The sequence below is a fragment of the Raphanus sativus genome, chromosome 3 (assembly GCF_000801105.2).
Source record: "Raphanus sativus cultivar WK10039 chromosome 3, ASM80110v3, whole genome shotgun sequence".
NCBI lineage: Eukaryota > Viridiplantae > Streptophyta > Magnoliopsida > Brassicales > Brassicaceae > Raphanus > Raphanus sativus.
In genome coordinates, this window is record NC_079513.1 from 25,267,245 (window position 1) to 25,286,229 (window position 18,985).

Below are 18,985 nucleotides of genomic sequence, written 5' to 3' on the forward strand. Positions count from 1 at the left end.
TATTCAAGAGTTCCATTATTGTAAAGAATATGTTTAGTTCATACGCGCTACAGATATTCAAAAACGTTTATTACATGTTTGTAAAGAATAAACATTTTTTGTAACTGAAAGAATAAACATTTATAAAAAAAAATGTTTAACAAAACTTAATGTTCAGAAGTCATAATAGTGTTTATTTTTTTTTTTTGCCAAGCTAACAAAGAGTTTTTCTTTTTGTCAAACCAAGCTAACAAAGAGTTAGGATTAATCTGTCACATGTTAAAATGCATATATATACTCTTTTACCATGTAATTACAAACGCATATGTTTATTATAAATTGTAGCAAAAAAACGAAAGTTAAAACTTAGCATACATGTGCGTGACTGCATAGTGTACCATAACATGAATAAAAATAGTGAGATTGAGTGAAACCTTTGTTTGGTCTTTTTCTCATTTTGTTGCTCCCACTAGCTGTGATAATGTTCAAGATCTGGCCACATGATTCGGTAAAACGACGATGAATAATGACTAAAACAAAATTCTTATATAGGAGATAAATTATTTAATTCATCTATAAAAAAAAGAAGAGAATCTCTCTCAAGTCAGTAACTTCTAGACAATAATACAAAAACCTTTCTAAACCCCTCTCCTCTTCTTCCACCAATCTATCTCACTCCCATATCTTGATTCTGAGAAGCAAAATAGCTATGTTTCTTTTGCGACATCCATGGAAGGAGTTATGAAGAAGCAGCTGCGACTTTTGAAAAGCTTGAAGCACGTAAGGGTGTGAAGAGTGTGTGTATATCAGCATGGAAACTATGTGGTTGAGACAAGTGAGGAGTCTACTTATAGTTCCAATGTTCGAATGTTTGGTGGCTATATGTTTGGTCATATCTTTGTTAGTTTTCGTAGAAAGTGTGTATATGAACATTGTAGTTATTTACGTCAAGATGTTTAAACGCAAACCCGAAAAGATCTACAAATGGGAGGCAATGCAGGAAGACATAGAGGTCGGAGACCAAAATTATCCGATGGTTCTTGTTCAAATCCCAATGTACAATGAACGAGAGGTACTTATAAGCTTACAGACTGATTAAGTATTCAATAATGATGATCCAGTCTTCCAAATTCGATTTTGTTTTGAACCAACAGGTTTTTCAGCTATCCATTGGTGCTGCTTGCAGACTCACATGGCCATTGGATAGAGTTATCATTCAAGTTTTAGATGATTCCACTGATCCCACCATCATAGTACACATGATTAGACTTTTCAAACGCATGCTAGCTAATTACTAATAAAAATATATAAACAAACATTTATTTTTTTTATGTTTTGTCCATTCATGCAGATATAATCATTTTATAACACATGTAAGCTACTGTTTACGGTCTCAAATATTTAAATTAAATATCAAATTATTGATGTATGACAAAGTTTTTCATCAAAATTTGTATATTCGGTATTCTGCTATTTTTTAAATCTCTCACATATTATAAAAATATTTTAAATTTATTTTATACATTTCATTACTAATAAATAAATAACTCAATATTTTCAACTATACAAAATTAAAAGTTTGACTTAACTGATATTTAATTATATTTTTATGTTTATTAATTTTTAATATTATAAATATTCTTTTCAGATAATAAAATTATATATAAAAATTACTTTAAAAAAACATTGAGAGATAATTATAGTTATATTTTATTTGTAATTTATAGTTAATAATTTAATATAGTAAATAAATGTAATCAACGACTTTAATCAGTTTAATTTTCAATGTGAAAATTGAGAACCAATAAATTATTTCACAAATAATAGTAAAACACGTAATGTTATGTTTTTTTATAACCACAATGATTTAATATTACTATTAATATTCAAGTGTTCTAATTTTCTCGATGGCAGGAAATGGTGAGCATGGAATGTGCAAAGTGGGCAAGCAAAGGCATAAACATAAAATGTGAAAGGAGAGACAATAGAAATGGCTACAAAGCTGGAGCTCTTAAACAAGGCATGAGGCATAGCTATGTCAAACAGTGCAACTACATTGCGATCTTCGATGCTGATTTCCAGCCAGAGCCCGATTACCTCCACCGCACTGTCCCGTTTCTCATTCACAATCCCGAGCTTGCTCTTGTTCAAGCTCGATGGAAATTTGGTATTGATACTTTACCATAAAACTTATTTTCGACATTATCGGTTCTGAGATAATATACACTATTCTCCTAGCTAGTATTATTGGAATTGAAATGATTCGTTGGTGCAGTGAACGCAAACAAGTGCTTGATGACTAGGATGCAGGAGATGTCACTAAATTACCATTTTATGGCAGAGCAAGAATCCGGATCCACCAGACATGCCTTCTTTGGCTTCAATGGTATATCTCTATCAACTTTTAATTAAATAATTTTTATCCTCTGTAGAAAACTTTAACTTTTATATTTATTTCTTATATAGATACTCTAATTTTCTTTTATATTCTCTAGTGGACTAATGTCCGCTAAAACAAACCACACTTGTTGTATATATATTATTTTTAGCAATCAAATGTTGATTTTTATTATAGCAATATAAATATACATATTCTAAATCGGGCTCGTTATTTTAGAAATCTCTCAGTAGAAACAAGATGTTGCTCCAACTTAAACAATATAACTGGAGTTTTGCAGGGACAGCGGGTGTGTGGAGATTGGCAGGGATGGAAGAAGCTGGAGGTTGGAAAGACCGGACCACCGTGGAGGATATGGACTTGGCCGTTCGTGTTGGTTTACACGGCTGGAAATTTGTCTTTGTCAATGACATCGAGGTACGTTTCATTTCTTTTTTTGGGGGGGAGAGGGGGCAATAATTAATTAATGAATGTGTCCAAACCTACTTGTAAAATAAAAGAAGAAGTTTTTTTACCTGGTATAGACAGTCCAAAACCTAATTAATATTCGTCACATGTGATGTTTGCTTTGCACACACTTTATGGAAAGTTGAACATGATTTTTAGAATGTTAAACAGCGACAATCTGATAACATATTCAATTTGCAACAATTATAATACGTATTTACGTGTGGATATCAATTAATAAGATTTTTATATGTAACAAAGAGAATTGTTGTTGTAGGTGAAAAGTGAGCTTCCAAGCCAGTTCAAGGCTTTTAGATTCCAGCAACATCGATGGTCATGCGGTCCAGCTAATCTCTTCAGGAAAATGACTATGGAAATTATTTATAATAAGGTACTTTTCCTAACTTCAGCTATTTCATTTTTAAGGTAGCACGTGAAACCTGTTGGTCGCACGTGCCAACATTTAACGTGAGTCATGCATGATGATGCCACTTTCAGTTTCTCTATGGTTTGATCTTTGAGCAATATCTACCCAAAAAAAACCTTTTGGTAATGAATTTGATTTGCTATTGTGAACAGAGAGTGATGATTTGGAAGAAGTTGTATGTGATCTACAGCTTCTTCTTTCTACGGAAAATATTAGTTCATTTCTTCACATTTTTCTTCTATTGCATCGTTCTTCCTACGAGCGTATTCTTTTATGAAGTCAACATTCCTACTTGGTCAACTATCTACGTTCCTTTTATGATCACTCTCTTCACTGCTATTGCCACGCCAAGGTTAGTGCTACATACTTTTATATAACTGCAACATTTTTCATTGTTATATAATACTTAAGGTACACTACATATTTATCATGAATTATTTGCTTGCACGTAGATCATTCTATCTCGTGATTTTCTGGGTCTTGTTCGAGAATGTAATGGCTATGCATCGGACCAAAGGAACTTTCATCGGTTTACTTGAAGGAGGAAGAGTAAATGAATGGGTCGTCACAGAAAAATTAGGAGATGCTCTTCAAACTAAGTTACTTCCTCAAGTGAAAAAACCTTGCAATGGGATTCTGCAAAGGTAAAGATTTAGTTAAAATAAATAAGTAGCAATTTGGTTGTCAAAAAGAGAGTAGCAATTTGTGACCAAAAAAAAAGTAGCAATCAAATTCGGGTAAATCTTTCATAAGCTGCATCTTCAAAAAAAATCTTTCATAAGCTGCATCTTCAAAACTAGTGGGATGGTACAACATACATTCCATCAAACAAAGTTTAAGAATATTAACTGGTGAAAGAATTTGTTTCCTTGCAGATTAAACCTAAAAGAGATGATGGTGGGAATGTACATACTGTGCTGTGCAGGCTACGACTTTGCCTTCGGGAGTACATTGTTATACATTTATCTATTAATGCAGGCTCTTGCATTTATTATATGTGGAGTTGGTTTCGTCGGAACTTAAAATGTCCTATCTAGGCATCTTATTCTCATCAAGAAAATATAATAAGTATTATGACTCCAACTAAGCAATACATTGGAAGTTGCTAAGAGTACAATACTAATTTTTCCAGATTTGAGAATTAGTTTAGTTTGTGATATAGAATTCAATAATATATTCATTTAATTGTTGTACAAATTTTAGTTCTTTTCTTCTTTTGCGCACCAGTGCAAATGTTAGTTCTTCTTCGGTTTAAATAGTGTGGCTAGGATTATATGTAAAGTGCAATTTGTTGAATCTCATGAATGATTTTAAATTCATTAGTTTCGTCTTCTTTTCACGTTCAATAACATTTCCACTGACTTTTTTTTTATCAATCATTTCCACTGACTCTAAAGCTTGGAAAAGAGTAGAAAAGAAAAAGAATCTGGTGTTGCCACAAAAAAAAAAAATCGGGTATCGATTCTTTAACTCTCCCACCAATCTTTTATAATTATTTAAGTTTTTTTTCCGTTGACTAGGATGGGTTCGAACTTTCGGCCTTAATCCTTCTAGACCCAGAACCAGCCTTTGTCTGTATCTATTAGGGTTCTGAACACTTCTCTCCGCCCGAGAAATTATTATTTAAGTTTTGGTTCATGGTATTATCACAATCTCAAATTATTTTACCAACTAGTAAAGGTGCTCCTAGACTTGAGTTGAAAGCCCCATTTTTATATAAGAAAACAGATTATACCGCATAAGACAAATGTGTTTTTGACAGCCAAAGGTTGGGTGGTACATTTTCAGAGAATTCTGAAAAAGTATGGTAATTTTTGGATCGGTCCCTAAAAACAAATAACTAGAAGACTGATGCTGCTCCCTTTCAACATTATTGCCAAATTGTCTTTTTCTTACAGAAGTTGCATTTTATATATTTATTTGGAAAATGTGTATATACATGATAATTAGGCACTCAATTACTCAATCAAACATTTGAGAATTCAACGAAATGCCTCAGTAAATGTACAAGAATGTGATCCAGTAAGTGAACGGATGCCTTGGTAATTTTCGCTTGACCTGTCCGTTCCTGGGTTATTGATCGGTTAAATCAGGTGGGGTAGCCAACATTTGGAGACAAATGACAAAAATATTTTGGTGGAATGACAAAAACATGTGCAAGAAATTCTAAATATTATCGCTTTATTGGCATAATAATATTTACTAATTGAATATTTTTTTACAAAGACTGAAGTGATTACGGACCAAAGCCAAGAATTACAGGGGAAATTCTTAACAAAGGTTCCAAAGTCTCTTTAGTAAATTTCCTCGCAAATAAAAAACATTTCGAAGTTGTAATATTATCACCATCACGACTATAATACGCACAGTACTCCTCTGTAAATCGGATACGGTTAAGAAACTCATCGGTGATATCAGGCCAAATAAACCGGCCAGGATGTGGACCGGCTTTCGACCAATCAACCCAAGTTAACGTCCGGTTTGAGCTCATCTCTCCATGCAACATGTGAACGAGAGTCGGGATGTAATGTTCGTCCATGTAACAAGGCGGTTTGCAATGCTGGTCGAATACCTTGTAATAAACCGTGTCTGATATTATATGAAGAGCTAGCTCGCGTGTGGTTTCAAACCATTGTGATCCTTTTCGCCAATGTGTGATATTGATTTGAGGAAACATTTTGGGGTTGTACCGGCCTCGACCGGATTTTCTTGGGTCGTCATATGAGCCGATGAAGCTGAGGTTAGTACCGGTTAAGTAGTCATAGATGGTTGTGAAATTGAAAAGTGGGATGCAAGAATCGGACAAGAGGACGAATCTTTGGTTTGATTCGTCGAGGAGAGCGTTGGCTAATAGTCTTCTCTCTGCGTCTACCATTGATGATGTTCCCCAATAGACCGCCTGTTTCATTTTTGTCACAAACCATTACTAATGTAAAAATAATCTAAACATTATTTATATCAGTGCAAGCTTTTGAGGTTTATCGAATCTAATCTTGCGAACTAATTAATGTTTAATAATCTAAACTTTTGTCTAAGGTCTATACAATTGTTTTAAGGTCTAGATTATTTATACAAATACAAGCTTTTAAGGTTTATCAAATCTAATTTTGCCAACTAATTAATGTTAAATAATCTAAACATATGTTTTATTTTAGTAAAAGTCGTTCAACACAAATCTATTGTTGTTCAATGTAAATCAAGCTGCAAGCACAAGGATTTAACATGGCCTTATTACTAAAGATTTATCAATCATATATAGGAAGTATGCGAATTAAGAAAAGAGAAAAAGATCATTAACTAAGTAATGATGTTAAGAATCACCTGGCTTGGGATTCTTCTCGAGTAGAAGACGGATGTTTCAGGGTAATAATCTTGAAAAGATGGATGGGTATGCACATATATGGAATAAAACCCTTCATGTCCTTCAAAGAACTTATCCCACAAAGAAGCCAATGGGAGTCTGCCGCCTGTTAAGAACATGAAAGCCACTTTCACAACCATCTTCTCGTCATTATTATGTCTCCACCCAAACCATGATGATGATGATGATGGTGATGATGATAATGAGGAGACCCTTGTGAAGAGTTCTTGATCACTCATGTTGTGTTGAAGTACTTGTAGTTGTAACTCTTGTTTAGTCTCAACCGTTGATGTGTGGTTGAATAGTAATGTGGACCATAAGGGTTGTTGTTGTGTCTTGGGAGTCGACATGTTGAGGGTTCTTAGTTGCAGACAAAGAACGAGACCAATTGAGAAACCAGTGATGAAAACGAGTGAGCTTAAGAGATGATAACCCTTTTGTAAGAGAACCAATCTCGAGGGCTTTGAGATCATTGGGTGTTCTTCTTCTTTCTTGCTCTTTTGATCAACAACGCCCATAATGGGAGAGAAAGAGAGAGAGGAGAGAAGTTGTGATCGTTAAGGTTTTTGTAGCAGTTATTACAAGGTGTGCAAGAATAAATAACAAGGTATTTGGAGTGTATTAGGCAAAGTCAAAGGAGAATTTGCAAGTTAATGTACATAAACAGGGTAGACTTTGGAATGAAGAGTTGACCTAATGGCTTTTTCCATCTGCACTTAAGTCAATTAAAGATCCTTTGTTAAATACGAAACTTAGGTTTTAGATCTTAAACATTAATTCATACGCTTTGAGCAAGTTTTATTTTGCCCATCTGACGGAGTAAGCGCCGGTACAAAAGGTTTGCAGTTTAAGTAAAGGGGTACACCTTCCAAATAAAAAGCTAAGGGTGATTAATTAATTTAAATAAATTCAATATCTTGATTCTGCATGATATTACAAGTGTACTGGTGATTCCACCTTGAAACGTCAAATTGGTGAAAAAAGAAGAAAAGGTGAGTCAAATATGGATACTTGATTCAGACCAAATCTGAATTCAAAGTTGAACAAACTGGTGAGTGGTGGTGTAACGACCGGTTCTATCTGTGACATAGACTTTTGATTATCTGTGTTTACGTTCATTTTTTTCTGCTTTTAGTTTTGTTTTTGAAAGAATAAACTAAACGAACCAATTACATTTTTCAGTAGCAACCCAAAATAGTTAACTCTAGCTCGGTGACTTGCAAATCAAATAAAAAACCACGATGTTCATTCCTTTAAAAACTATAAAACTCTAGCTACTATATGCTAGTTTGTAAGTTATAACTTTCCTAAGATAAAACTAATAAATCAAATAATATTAGAAAAAAATAGAAGCATGTGCAAGATGTTCGGCGCTGACCCACGAAGCCGAGGAACAAGATTTCCTGCCTAATTTTAGGTGCACTTAAATGTCATTGCCGGATCTTTCTCCACTCCTTTTGTGTCTATAGACAAATGAGAATTTTTGTTTCGAACAAAAATTGATTATATAGAGGTTAAGCATTGTTTGACCAAAAAGGAAAAAAAATGTTTAGCATCGAGGCCATGAGCGCTATAATTGATTACTGAATTCTGAAAATATAATTACTTTGCTTAGTCAATGCGCAAAAACTAAACCGGAGAATATTACTACTAACTTCTAAGTAAAGCTGTAAGATAGACTTGGACCATTTGTCGGCAACATATATTCATTAGGATTTCATTAATATAGTTTTAGTTGAAAATTTAATGTAGTAACTTGATTTTTATGTAAAAGAAAACTTGATTTGTGAAAAACCTCAAAATTAAACTTGATTTGTGAAAAACCTCCAAATTAAACTTGATTTGTTTATTGTTGGATATTTGGTTTTCTTAAACCATTTTAAGTATTGGATTTATTATGATTATATTTCAGAACACTCGGATCGTTAAACATAATTAATTAATCTTTGAGGTTTAATTAAAGAAAGACTGGCAAGAAGGATGGTCTGGCGTCGCTCTATTCATTTCTTAAATTTATATTTATTAAAGCAGCAGCGATGGACGCCGACGGAGAAACCATGGAGGAGGCAGCGGCGGCGGCAAGGACGAGAGAGGAAGTTGAGAGAGAAGCAGAGGAGAATCGAAAAGAAGCGTTGTTAGCATCAACACAGTCTCTTCAACCTAACTTTAATCGATCTAACGTCAACGAGAAGCAAATTTCGAAACTACAGGAGCTACACGAGACGTATGCAAATAAAAGCCAATTCAATGATCCAAAACAAACCTAACGGTAAACGCTACTTTTTGTCTGAATATACAGTTCATGTCCAATATACTAACTAAACGTTTCAAACTGAAATGCAGCAAGCAAGGGTTCTCAGAGTAGAGCAGCGGAAGATGGCGAAAGCTCTAAAAACTGAAAGAATCTTCTTCTACCTTAGAAGAACTTCATCATCATCACAAGTCAGTAGCCACATTACCAAAGAGGCCACAAAAGCTATATTGGGGGTAAGCTCTTTCTGCTGTTTTTAGAAGTTTTTCGAGGTATTGATGCTAAGCAATGTTTGCGGTTTTATTTTAAAATCAGGCTAGATACCAAAGAAAGGTGGGAAAGGAAAGCTAACATGTAGTGGTGGTGATGAATCGATTTCTCATTATTGATTTACTTACTTAGTCCATTGTACAAGTTATTCAAAGAGCATGAACGAAAGAGAGACTCACAAGATCGATTGGTGAAACAGAGTGGGTTTTTGTTTTTTTTTCTGAATTTCAAGCTCCGGAGTTAAGAGCAAGCTCTATTTCCTCAAGTGACCGTCCTTTAGTCTCCACCACGTTTCCTGCAATGTAGATGACGGCAAGGACACATACTCCTGCGAAACCCAAGTAGACACTGCTGATTCCGAATTTAGTCACAACGCTTAGGAAGTAGAGTCCAATCACAAAGTTTGATATCTGTGTGGGCACAAGAGGCAAACAAAAATATTATAAATGGAGAGGAGAAACTCTGGTGTAAACAACAGAACTTATAGATATATTTATATTACCCAGTGCATGCCGAGAGAAAGAGCAACAGCTTTTGCTCTGATCCGGGATGCGAATATCTCTGGAAGGAGAAGAGCCGGAACAGGGCCAGCACCAAGTGAGAATGACAGGACATACCTGAGTAAACAAGCCAAGATTCTGTCAAGCCCGGAACAGAGAGAGAATGAAAACGATTTTTTTCAGAGGAGATTTGACTTACAAAACAGTTCCAACAACGGCAAGGGTTCCAGAATATGCAGCAAGAGCCTTCCATGTGAAGGATAAAGAGAGCAAAAGCATCGACAAAGCCTTTTTCCAACCAAAAAAAAAAATCACAGTCAGTAATGAATTGGGCGAGTTGAGATTTTACAAGTACTGAATTGGCTAAAAATGATAGTTAGTAATGTACCATTCCACCGAAGCTTGTGAGCAGAAGACTTTTCCTTCCCATTTTGTCCATCAAGGACGAAGCAACAGCAGTACCTGCAACAGGATTTTCATCAAGTTATTTGTTCGGTTATGTTGGAACTCAATGGGAACATGAACGAGGAAACTAACCAAAGACGTTTGATGCTCCAACGAGAGCACTAGCTGCAACATCAGATTGGATTCCAGCGCTACGGAACACTGATGTAGAGTAGTACACCACTGCGTTTATCCCAGCTAACTGTTGAAACAAGAAGAGAGCTGCACCCACACTTACAACTGCAACAAGAACATACAAGAAACTACGTCAACAGATCAATACGATATTAGGATTGAAAGGAAGATCTTGGCTGAACTGAAGATATCAAATCAATGTATCTCCAGCAAGTCATGCAATACCTTTCCAGTAGCGGCTGCTGAATAGATCAAACCATCCTGCCTCTGGCTCAGAAGAACCTTTGCCAGAGGTTGATAAGTCACGCACTAGTTCAACCACTTTTTCTTTACCATACAGAGTTTTGATCGCCTTTTCAGCTTCAGAAACTTTTCCTTGCTGCAATTTTATATCATTAACTAGTCAAAAAAAAAAATGATCTCAGTTAAGTCTGAGTTGGGTCCATGGAGAGTACCTGAACAAGCCACCTTGGACTCTCTGGAGAAAAACCCATTCCTATGGCTAACAGAACGGAAGGGATGACAGCAACACCAAACATCGTCCTCCACCTAGAAAATCATGACTCGGAAACTTAATATGCAATACAGAAATACATAACAGAAAAACATATATATATATATATATATATATATATATGTTGTTCCGATAAATCAAAAGGGATTCACATACCATAGAGGGTTTGCTGCAAGAGGTAATCCAGCTATCAAGGCTGCAAGTATTCCTATACATATGAACAACTGATTCACAGATCCGAGTGCTCCACGGATTTCAGTTGGGGATATCTGACACCAATCACCACACACTTCAGCAGCATAACATATAAGAGACTTAAGTGTGCAACCAAAAATAATGAAACTCAACCTCGGATATGTAAAGTGGTACAATAGCTGACGAGATCCCGATTCCAATTCCTGCGAGCAGACGTCCCACAATCATAGTCTGCACACTCTGAGCCGTTGCACTGCAAAAATCAAAACATTAAAAAAAAAAAAATTGACTGAGCTTCCCAGCAATAAAGTATATGACGTTAGTGCTTGTAAAAAAAAAAAAAGAGAATACCATAAGAAAGCTCCAATGGCAAGCGGGATAGCATCCAACTGAAACGTTCTAGTTCGTCCAAACTTGTCAGCTAATGCACCTCCGGTGAATGAACCAACCGTTGCACCAGCAAGCAGCGCGCTAACGATCCATCCTGCTTAGAACAACCAATCAAAGAGAAATGAGCTTAGGGCTTGAATCAAAACCATGTCATCAACACACACACACACTTGCCTTGCAGAACAGTGTTATCAGCGATACCAAGATCCTTAGCAAGATACTCAAGAGCACCATTAACAACCCTGAATCATTCAATCCAACGGAACACGATCATCATCTATATCTATCAAACGTCCATGATCACCACTAAGTAACTCATACCCGAGATGATAACCAAACAATATAGCACCGAGGCAAGCAACGGCAACGAACGGCAAAACGGTGCCGGAGCTGTTCCCTTCGGATCTCAGAGGTACAGCTTCTTCTTCATCACCAACACCACCTACATTCAATCTCAAACTATTACTCGAAGCAGCGAAACATGCAACTTAGAAGAAGACTATAGAAGACGATGGAAGACGAACCAGAGGAGGCTTGGGCTCTGATGGATCGAGCCTTGACGGAAGAGAGATTCATAACGGTTTGGATCCCGTTCTCGCCGCGAGCGAGCTTCGCTCCCATCGCTTTCGAAGCACAGCAGTGGAGGTGGAGTGGTGCGAAGGAGGAAGATACGGTAGTGGTAGTGGTAGTGGCGGATCTGTTGAGGAGGTTAGAGAAGGTCCGTCGCTGAAACGCAAACGCGGCGTTTCCTTTAACCGTAAACGTTGACGACTGCATTTTTTTTTTGGTTCCTTCTTTTATACAGAGGGAGAGAGAGATTAGTCAAAAAAAGAAGAAGAGAGAAAATGTCGCATTAAATCTTTTAACGGAACTAGAAACGATGAACACGCGAGATAACGGAATAAGCTAAAAATTGATGGCGAACAGAGAGAAAACGTTATCTCGATCGCGACTGAGTAACAGAAACTGAGTTTTCACGATTTCAGAAGAAAAAACTAATAGCAAAGACCAAACCGATTTTGAGTAAGCAAATTACCAGTTAAGCTTCGGAGACTCCGCGGAGAGAGATATAGAGAGAGGATTGTGGAGGAGAGCTTATTAATCAGAGATTTTTGATGCAGAGAAAGAACTTACTTCACAGACAGCTTATTGTCGTTATTTAAAACAAAATATATTTCTGGACTTTTTGTGTAATAATAATTCATATTTATCCAAAACCATAAGGAAACTAAATTATTTCTTCATATTAATTTAATGAAATGTGAAGAGTTCATTGGTAAGAAAACTCTGAATCATAAAGAAAAATATCTGTAAAATTAAATGGCCGAATTATTGAGGAATTTTTTTCTTGATATTTTAAAAAATCGAAAAATACAAATTTACTGCTACAATGTGTAAAACGCGAGAGGCGATTTGGCAACGATGGATTTTCTGGATTAGATTTTGGATGACATGGGTGGGCCGCACGTGAACTAGAAGAGCACTCGCATGCCATATAGAGACACACATGATGGCGTCACAGAGGCACTATATTTGGGTTACTATTACCCGTCTTCATACTATTTATTTTGGGCTACAATTTGAAGGCCCATATTAACCCAGAATTGGAGCATTTTAAGATCTTCGTCTTCCCGTCTCATACATGTGTATATGCCTCTTGAACATCCAAGTGTTTTCTCTCTCTCTCAAGCTGCGTTGCTATAGGAACAAATGGCTAAACCAATCTGGATCTCTGCACCATTTGCAACACTCAGATTGGTTTATATTTGTCGGATTGTATAACACTCAATAAAATCTTTAGTATATTATCTAAGTTGGGCATAGCAAAAGCTAAGATGCACATTATGTGTAGTCTAGTCTTAGATTCTGTTCTCAATGTGTTGTTGTAGGAACTTGAGCAAGAAACTGGAACTATAAAATAGGTTTTCAAAATTGAAAAGGACAGACACAAGAAGTCTTTTTAAAATGTAACATTAAAGATTGTGATGATGATTCTTCAAAACCTCTCTTCTCTATCATGATGATGATGATTCTTCAGAGCATCGTCCATCATCAAGCTTCAACCGGGTACTCAAAAGTGACATCCTTTCCTGTGAGTTTGCGGTACACTCCCACCATAGTCTCGAGCTTGTACTCTGTGTTGTTTCTTTCCTTGGCCTCCAAATACACCTGTGACACAATAGTCATAATCACAATGAAAAAAACTTAAGCTCTAAAGTGTGTTCAGAGAAAGATTCTCAAAACTGATAGACACGATACCTTCATGACTTTGGATCCATCGAGACGGTAACGAGTACGTTTACCAACGATCTCAGCAGGGTAAGCGACATCCTCGAGCATAGCTTCATGAACAGAGGTTAGAGTCCTGTTGCGTGGCCTCTGAACAGCAGCACCCTTCTTGGGTGGACGCATGATCCTTCTTGTGGCAACAAAGATAACATCCTGCGATTACAAAAAAAATGGCATGAGTAAGACACTGCTTTACTCTCTAGACCTTTTTACAAAACATGAAATGTTCTGTACAAAAAAAGTAGTAACCTTTCCACTGAACTTCTTCTCAAGCTCTCTAACGAGACGGGGGTGGATCTTGCGGAAAGCTTTCCTCAATCTGAACGGGACGTAAATCACAATAGCCTTGCGGTTTCCAGAGATGTCCATGTTACTGCAATAGAACAAAATCATATACTTAGGACCAAACCAATGCAACATGGAATGCGAAAGGGGAAATTAACAAAATAATGTAGTAACGTACACAGCTTGGTTGATGTAAAGATCTTTCAACTCGCTTTTCAACTCCTGGTTAGTGTTTTCTAAATCAAACAAAGCCTGAGAGAGAGATACAAGGTAAAAAATGAATTTCACAAGGACGGACTATTTTACAGACAAATATAAATGAGAGGTGGTAGAATCATATGGTTTACCTGAGCAACTTGCACATCGCATTCTGTCGGCTCGGCATTCTTGTCCTTCTTGATCTTGTTCTGAGCGGAGAACATCTTCACAGAATCTTGAAAACAAGAAAAAAAAATGGCAAAATGCGTCAAGACATACGAAACTTACAATCAGAATCACCAAGCTATCAGATATTTGATCAACTTTAAAGCTGTTGTATCCAATCATGTAATCTATTACAAACTAAACCATGGTATGTCTATCATACAGACCATACTCCATTTCTACCTACACTGAAGTAAAGCTATCAAGATTTTAGAGGGACACATGAATGAGTATACTAGAGCAAAACCCATTCGAGAAAACTCCCAAGGAGAAACCTTTTGAACGTACCGGTTAGCGAAATCTGCAAGGATGAAGAAGAGTCTGTCTTAAGAGGTTTTGCGGCTTCTTCTTACAAGACCGAGCAGTTTAGTTGTAAACTTAGGTTTTAATGTTAGGGTTTCCAAGGTTGCCCTATTTTGAAAATGAATCAAGGCTGGGCCACAAAAAGGCTTTTAAAGCTAATGGGCCTAGTATTCACAAACTCGTGTTGTTTTTATAACTAATCTAACTGTCAAATGCCCACCAAGTAGAAAACCTTTTTTTTTGGTAAACTCAGTAAATTTTTTTTTTGTTTGTATAATAAATCTCAAGTTTGACAAAAAAGGCGGAATTGAATTGGATGGCTGTGAATAATATTAGTGATGACAAATGCTACCGTGTAAGGACTGACCGGAATCGTTTAAAATTATGTATTTAGAAAATAATCAGAACTATAGTTATATTCCAAGCTCCAACTTGATTTTTGTTTCTTCTTTTATAAGGATAAAGATGACACGAAAGTGAGTTAGCAGATGTTTAAGAAATCATGAAAATCACGCAATTATTATTACATCAGATGAGTTTATGCGGTTCTTGTCTTCTCTTTGTCTATTATAATGCTTTCATCGTGTGAACAAATAATGTCGGGAGTATTATTTATTTTTTCTGTTGAGCTTTAGATTGGATCCTCAAAATATTCTGTGGAGATGTGCTAACAGGTCAGTGTCGTTGGATAGACGACAAACCATTAATGAAATGCCACATGTATAATATAATCAGTCACGTCACGTGTATTTTAGGTGAGGAGTTATTCAGAGAAGTATGGACTTATAGTTGGAAACCTCCTTATTCACATTTTTAATACTCTCGTAAAATTTTTTTTGGTCTAAATGTTAAGATTTATACCATTTTTTGAGTTTTACATTGTTGTGAATCACAACTTATTACAAGGGAAATGAGAGAAAAAAAGGAGCAAAGGAAAGAGCAATCTAAGTTGTTTTGAGAACTTATCGGCAGAATTTAAGTTACCTTACCTTACATCATTTTCTCTTTTGATTACTCAACCTGATAAAGTCTCCGAGTCGCTATGTGTGTTATGAAACTGTTGATACGCTAGGTAACGAAACTCCTGATTGTTATCTTTCACAACGTATTTAAGATTCAACTACTGAATAAGTTTGATTTGTTTAATCTAATGACCCTACCACACGGTATATACCTTTATCTTTATTTCTGGAATGAGTTCTCTAATCAAATATTATAAACTTCAAATAGGTGCGCCCTTTTGGCGTTATCATTCCTGTGTTCAGTGCGTGAATGGCTCGCATGTCTCGCTTTCCACTGACCTTTCTTGTCTCAGAACAAACAAAACATATCCCTCTCTCCCTCTCCGTATCCACGGCTAGTTTTTATTGTGGTCTCTCTCTTCGTTTATGTGGTGGTGGGGAGAAACCGGTTATGAGTTGGTCCATTAATATGCAAAGGAAAAGTCTCGTGTGAATGAGATAGCAAACAAACAAGTGGAAGTCAGAGAACATTGGTTTGATATATCGAAGGACACTTCACAGTGTTTTATACCATAGTTTGGTCATAGTCTCATGGGTAATGATGTATTGCAAAATATTTTGTCCCTATTCATATATTCTTCTTCTTTTTTTTTGTTATGGTAATGTCAAAAATTTAAAACCAATATAAAGGACCCAAAAATAAATACAATAATACATACATACTCTGAACTCAGATTTAATGCGAATTCATTCATTCACCTTCCATTTATTTTCATTTTGAAAAGGCAGCGTTTCAATATTTCTGTTTTTTCTTCTATTTTCCTTCTAGAAAACTGAAATATTTTTACATATTTCAAATTGTTACATATTTTATGAAAAAAATATATTTTGGGTTGTTAAAAAATGCAAAAAAAATTAGCATATCCGATGCAAAAAAAAAGGAAGGTAGTATGTTGACCAATTAGTTACAAGGGCTAATTATAAGGTGCATGGAAACCGGAATATTTAGCTGTCCACAGATATATCACTATTACGACGGCCACAAGCAGCATTTACAAAAAAACCACGAAACGACGTCGTTTCGAGTTGTCTTCAACCTCACCCTAACTTTGGTTTCTCATCCTTTCTTTTATAAAATCCCTTTTTTCCTCATACGATTTCTCTCTCTGTTTCTCATATCTCCTCTCTCAGCGTGTGCTCTCTCCTCTCTCGGGTATCTTACTCAGGTATCTCCTTCTTCTCCTCTCAACCCTTCTCCATGGCAGATTTGATAGATCGCTGTTACTTTTGTTTGTGTGTGTTCATTCTCAGTAATAGATAATAGATCTAAAGTTTTTCTCGATTCAGTAGCGAAAGTTTGTATTTTTTTACGATTTTTTTTTTTAATTATAAAGTTTGAATTTTTATCGGGTCAAACATGATCTAAAAAAATTGTAATGGATCTGATCTGAATTTGATTTTGAAAACCCTAATTTCAGGCGTTCTTGTGTGTGGATCAAAGGCCAACAAGAAAAAAAAAGATGAATCATTACAACTTCCAGCAGCAGAACGCCTTCATGTCTCCTCGCGAGGAGATGATGGGATTCGAACGCAAGGATCTCGTCGTTTGTCCTAAGCCACGACGTGTTGTTGGATGCTTACTCACCAACAACCTCATTCGCCCTCTCAGATTACACATGAGGTATATTAATAATAAATTTTTTTTTAAAAAGCTTCCTCCTTTATTCTTATAACCAAACATTTAACTAATTCTGTTTCTCGATCCTGTAGTCAAGCTGCTGCTGATTTGTGTGATTCCAAGGCTGGTGCTGAGCTTTTAGACATCATTCGTAGAAAGGTATATGGTGGTTCTAAGTTTATGTTCTGTCTCAAAAAGCTTTTTCTTTTGGATTCTAAGTCCTTTCTTTTTTTTTGTTTGTTCAGGAGGATAATAATAATAACGGACCAATAGGGCAGTTACTATCATCCTCACCTGTATCTTCATCACCGTATTTCCCCGGTTCACCTCCGAGCAGAGCAGCGAACCCATTAGCTCAAGATGCTCGCTTTCGCGACGTCGAGAAACTCAGTCCCGTCTCACCAAACTCTCCTTTCCTTCAGCCCAATTCAGCAACCGCGTTTCCATCTCCATCAGCTTCTTCTTCGTCTTCTTCGTCAGCATCATCGTCTCGTGGCTGCGTTAGGATGAAATTTGGGCTCAAACCACCTGCGGTTAGAGTTGAAGGGTTCGAATGCTTGAACCAAAACTCGGGCATTCCTGCCATGGCTTAAAGTAGACAAGACGAGACGGACAAGTGTGTATATAGAGATTCCATCGTTTGTTCACCACCAGGGCAGGGCCTAACAGAAGAGAAGGATTTGATTACTAGTACGACCACCACCATTTTGAAGCAAATGAAATATTGTGAAATATCTTAGTGTTTTTAATCATCTTTTCCTGAGAGAGTGAGAGGGAGGAGGAAGATGAAGATCAGTTACCGTTTGCCTGTGTTTTGTTGACTTATTATTCAGGTTAGTCTTTTGTATATAAAGAGTCCAAATCTATGTATTCGTTTTGGTGTTTTTTTTTTCTGGCTCAGGCTGATCTTTTTAATGTTTAATTAAGGGGAAGATTTAGGAGAATCTGTAAAATATAATCGAATCATTTTTTCCACCATTGTATTTGTATATAGTAATGTGTCTCTTTAACTTTGTTCGAGGGAGTTTAAGCTCTCTCACAAACACCTTTGTATTTGTATTTTGGTGTGTATATTAATGCCTTCTTGTTATTTGACTTGTTCTCTATTTTATCTTTTCCTTACATTTGTGATAAAAGCAAAAACCGTTGTGTGCTTCGCTTCTTTCTCTCTGACCGAGGTTCTTTTGCATAGTTTAATTTGCCGACAAACTTTGAACTTCATCGATCCGCGGACAATCTGCCTCGAGTGGTGACCGGCTGTTGAGTGAACATGTCTTTTTTTTTCTGAATCATCTGTATCAAATATAATAACAGAGATGTTCTCTGATTATATGGACTGAGTATATCAGAGTTTTATAGTCGGTGTAAGTTAAGTGTTATACAGAGACATCTTAACTTCTTCATAATAATATACATTCTCTCAACTTCCGCGGATAATCAAATCACAAATGGTGGTGAAAGAAAGCATTGATGTCCCTTTGACAAAGAACTTACCAGTACCAAAATAACAGCAAAAGTCATCTGATTGTCTTTTGGAAGATAAAATCTAATCATAATTTTATGAAAGTGTTTGATTACAAAAGCTAATTTGGGATCAAATTCTAAAAACATATAAAATAACAGAATTTGGGTAAAAGTATAAAAAAATATTATACCGCGAGTAAATTTTGTGAATTTACTTAAAACCAAAGTCTCTAGCGCGACCAGAGTCTCTCTTTTTTAAAACCCAGTAAG

At 36.1% G+C, this 18,985-nt stretch overlaps 5 protein-coding genes and 1 pseudogene across 7 annotated transcripts; 3 read left to right on the forward strand and 3 right to left on the reverse strand.

Moving 5' to 3' along the window:
* The first annotated feature begins 542 nt into the window (after window positions 1–542).
* Window positions 543–4,583, forward strand: LOC108844059 (probable glucomannan 4-beta-mannosyltransferase 11). 2 transcript variants are annotated; one of them, XM_018617257.2, is made up of 9 exons: window positions 543–1,051; window positions 1,134–1,232; window positions 1,894–2,146; window positions 2,255–2,365; window positions 2,658–2,794; window positions 3,102–3,215; window positions 3,404–3,603; window positions 3,704–3,895; window positions 4,127–4,583. In XM_018617257.2, the coding sequence occupies exons 1-9, from the start codon at window positions 791–793 to the stop codon at window positions 4,272–4,274; spliced, it is 1,515 nt and encodes a 504-aa protein (XP_018472759.2). In that variant the 5' UTR covers window positions 543–790; the 3' UTR covers window positions 4,275–4,583. The 2 variants fall into 2 exon arrangements, with proteins under 2 accessions (XP_018472759.2, XP_056861332.1); XM_057005352.1 differs by lacking the exons at window positions 543–1,051; window positions 1,134–1,232 and adding an exon at window positions 1,331–1,352.
* Window positions 4,584–5,413: 830 nt separating this feature from the next.
* LOC108846278 (glycosyltransferase BC10-like) lies at window positions 5,414–7,353 on the reverse strand. Its single transcript, XM_018619501.2, has 2 exons — window positions 6,573–7,353; window positions 5,414–6,150 (listed from the first exon to the last, which is right to left on the reverse strand). The coding sequence occupies exons 1-2, from the start codon at window positions 7,128–7,130 to the stop codon at window positions 5,488–5,490; spliced, it is 1,221 nt and encodes a 406-aa protein (XP_018475003.2). The 5' UTR covers window positions 7,131–7,353; the 3' UTR covers window positions 5,414–5,487.
* A 1,295-nt stretch (window positions 7,354–8,648) lies between these two features.
* LOC130510136 (uncharacterized) lies at window positions 8,649–9,103 on the forward strand (annotated as a pseudogene).
* Window positions 9,104–9,224: 121 nt separating this feature from the next.
* Window positions 9,225–12,501, reverse strand: LOC108848095 (plastidic glucose transporter 4). Of its 2 annotated transcripts, none has more exons than XM_018621510.2 (14): window positions 12,348–12,501; window positions 11,836–12,105; window positions 11,633–11,753; window positions 11,486–11,553; window positions 11,273–11,405; window positions 11,075–11,174; window positions 10,883–10,995; window positions 10,668–10,761; window positions 10,438–10,591; window positions 10,171–10,317; window positions 10,022–10,095; window positions 9,833–9,921; window positions 9,636–9,750; window positions 9,225–9,543 (listed from the first exon to the last, which is right to left on the reverse strand). In XM_018621510.2, the coding sequence occupies exons 2-14, from the start codon at window positions 12,086–12,088 to the stop codon at window positions 9,361–9,363; spliced, it is 1,644 nt and encodes a 547-aa protein (XP_018477012.2). In that variant the 5' UTR covers window positions 12,089–12,105; window positions 12,348–12,501; the 3' UTR covers window positions 9,225–9,360. The 2 variants fall into 2 exon arrangements, with proteins under 2 accessions (XP_018477012.2, XP_018477013.2); XM_018621511.2 differs by having other exon boundaries at window positions 11,836–12,102; window positions 12,348–12,493.
* Window positions 12,502–13,217: 716 nt separating this feature from the next.
* On the reverse strand, window positions 13,218–14,741 carry LOC108844359 (40S ribosomal protein S7-3). The gene is made up of 6 exons (XM_018617601.2): window positions 14,597–14,741; window positions 14,233–14,318; window positions 14,064–14,137; window positions 13,850–13,973; window positions 13,571–13,753; window positions 13,218–13,480 (listed from the first exon to the last, which is right to left on the reverse strand). The coding sequence occupies exons 2-6, from the start codon at window positions 14,305–14,307 to the stop codon at window positions 13,364–13,366; spliced, it is 573 nt and encodes a 190-aa protein (XP_018473103.1). The 5' UTR covers window positions 14,308–14,318; window positions 14,597–14,741; the 3' UTR covers window positions 13,218–13,363.
* A 1,577-nt stretch (window positions 14,742–16,318) lies between these two features.
* Window positions 16,319–18,341, forward strand: LOC108844116 (uncharacterized). The gene is made up of 4 exons (XM_018617330.2): window positions 16,319–16,799; window positions 17,052–17,254; window positions 17,344–17,410; window positions 17,497–18,341. The coding sequence occupies exons 1-4, from the start codon at window positions 16,563–16,565 to the stop codon at window positions 17,842–17,844; spliced, it is 855 nt and encodes a 284-aa protein (XP_018472832.2). The 5' UTR covers window positions 16,319–16,562; the 3' UTR covers window positions 17,845–18,341.
* The last annotated feature ends 644 nt before the right edge of the window (window positions 18,342–18,985 follow it).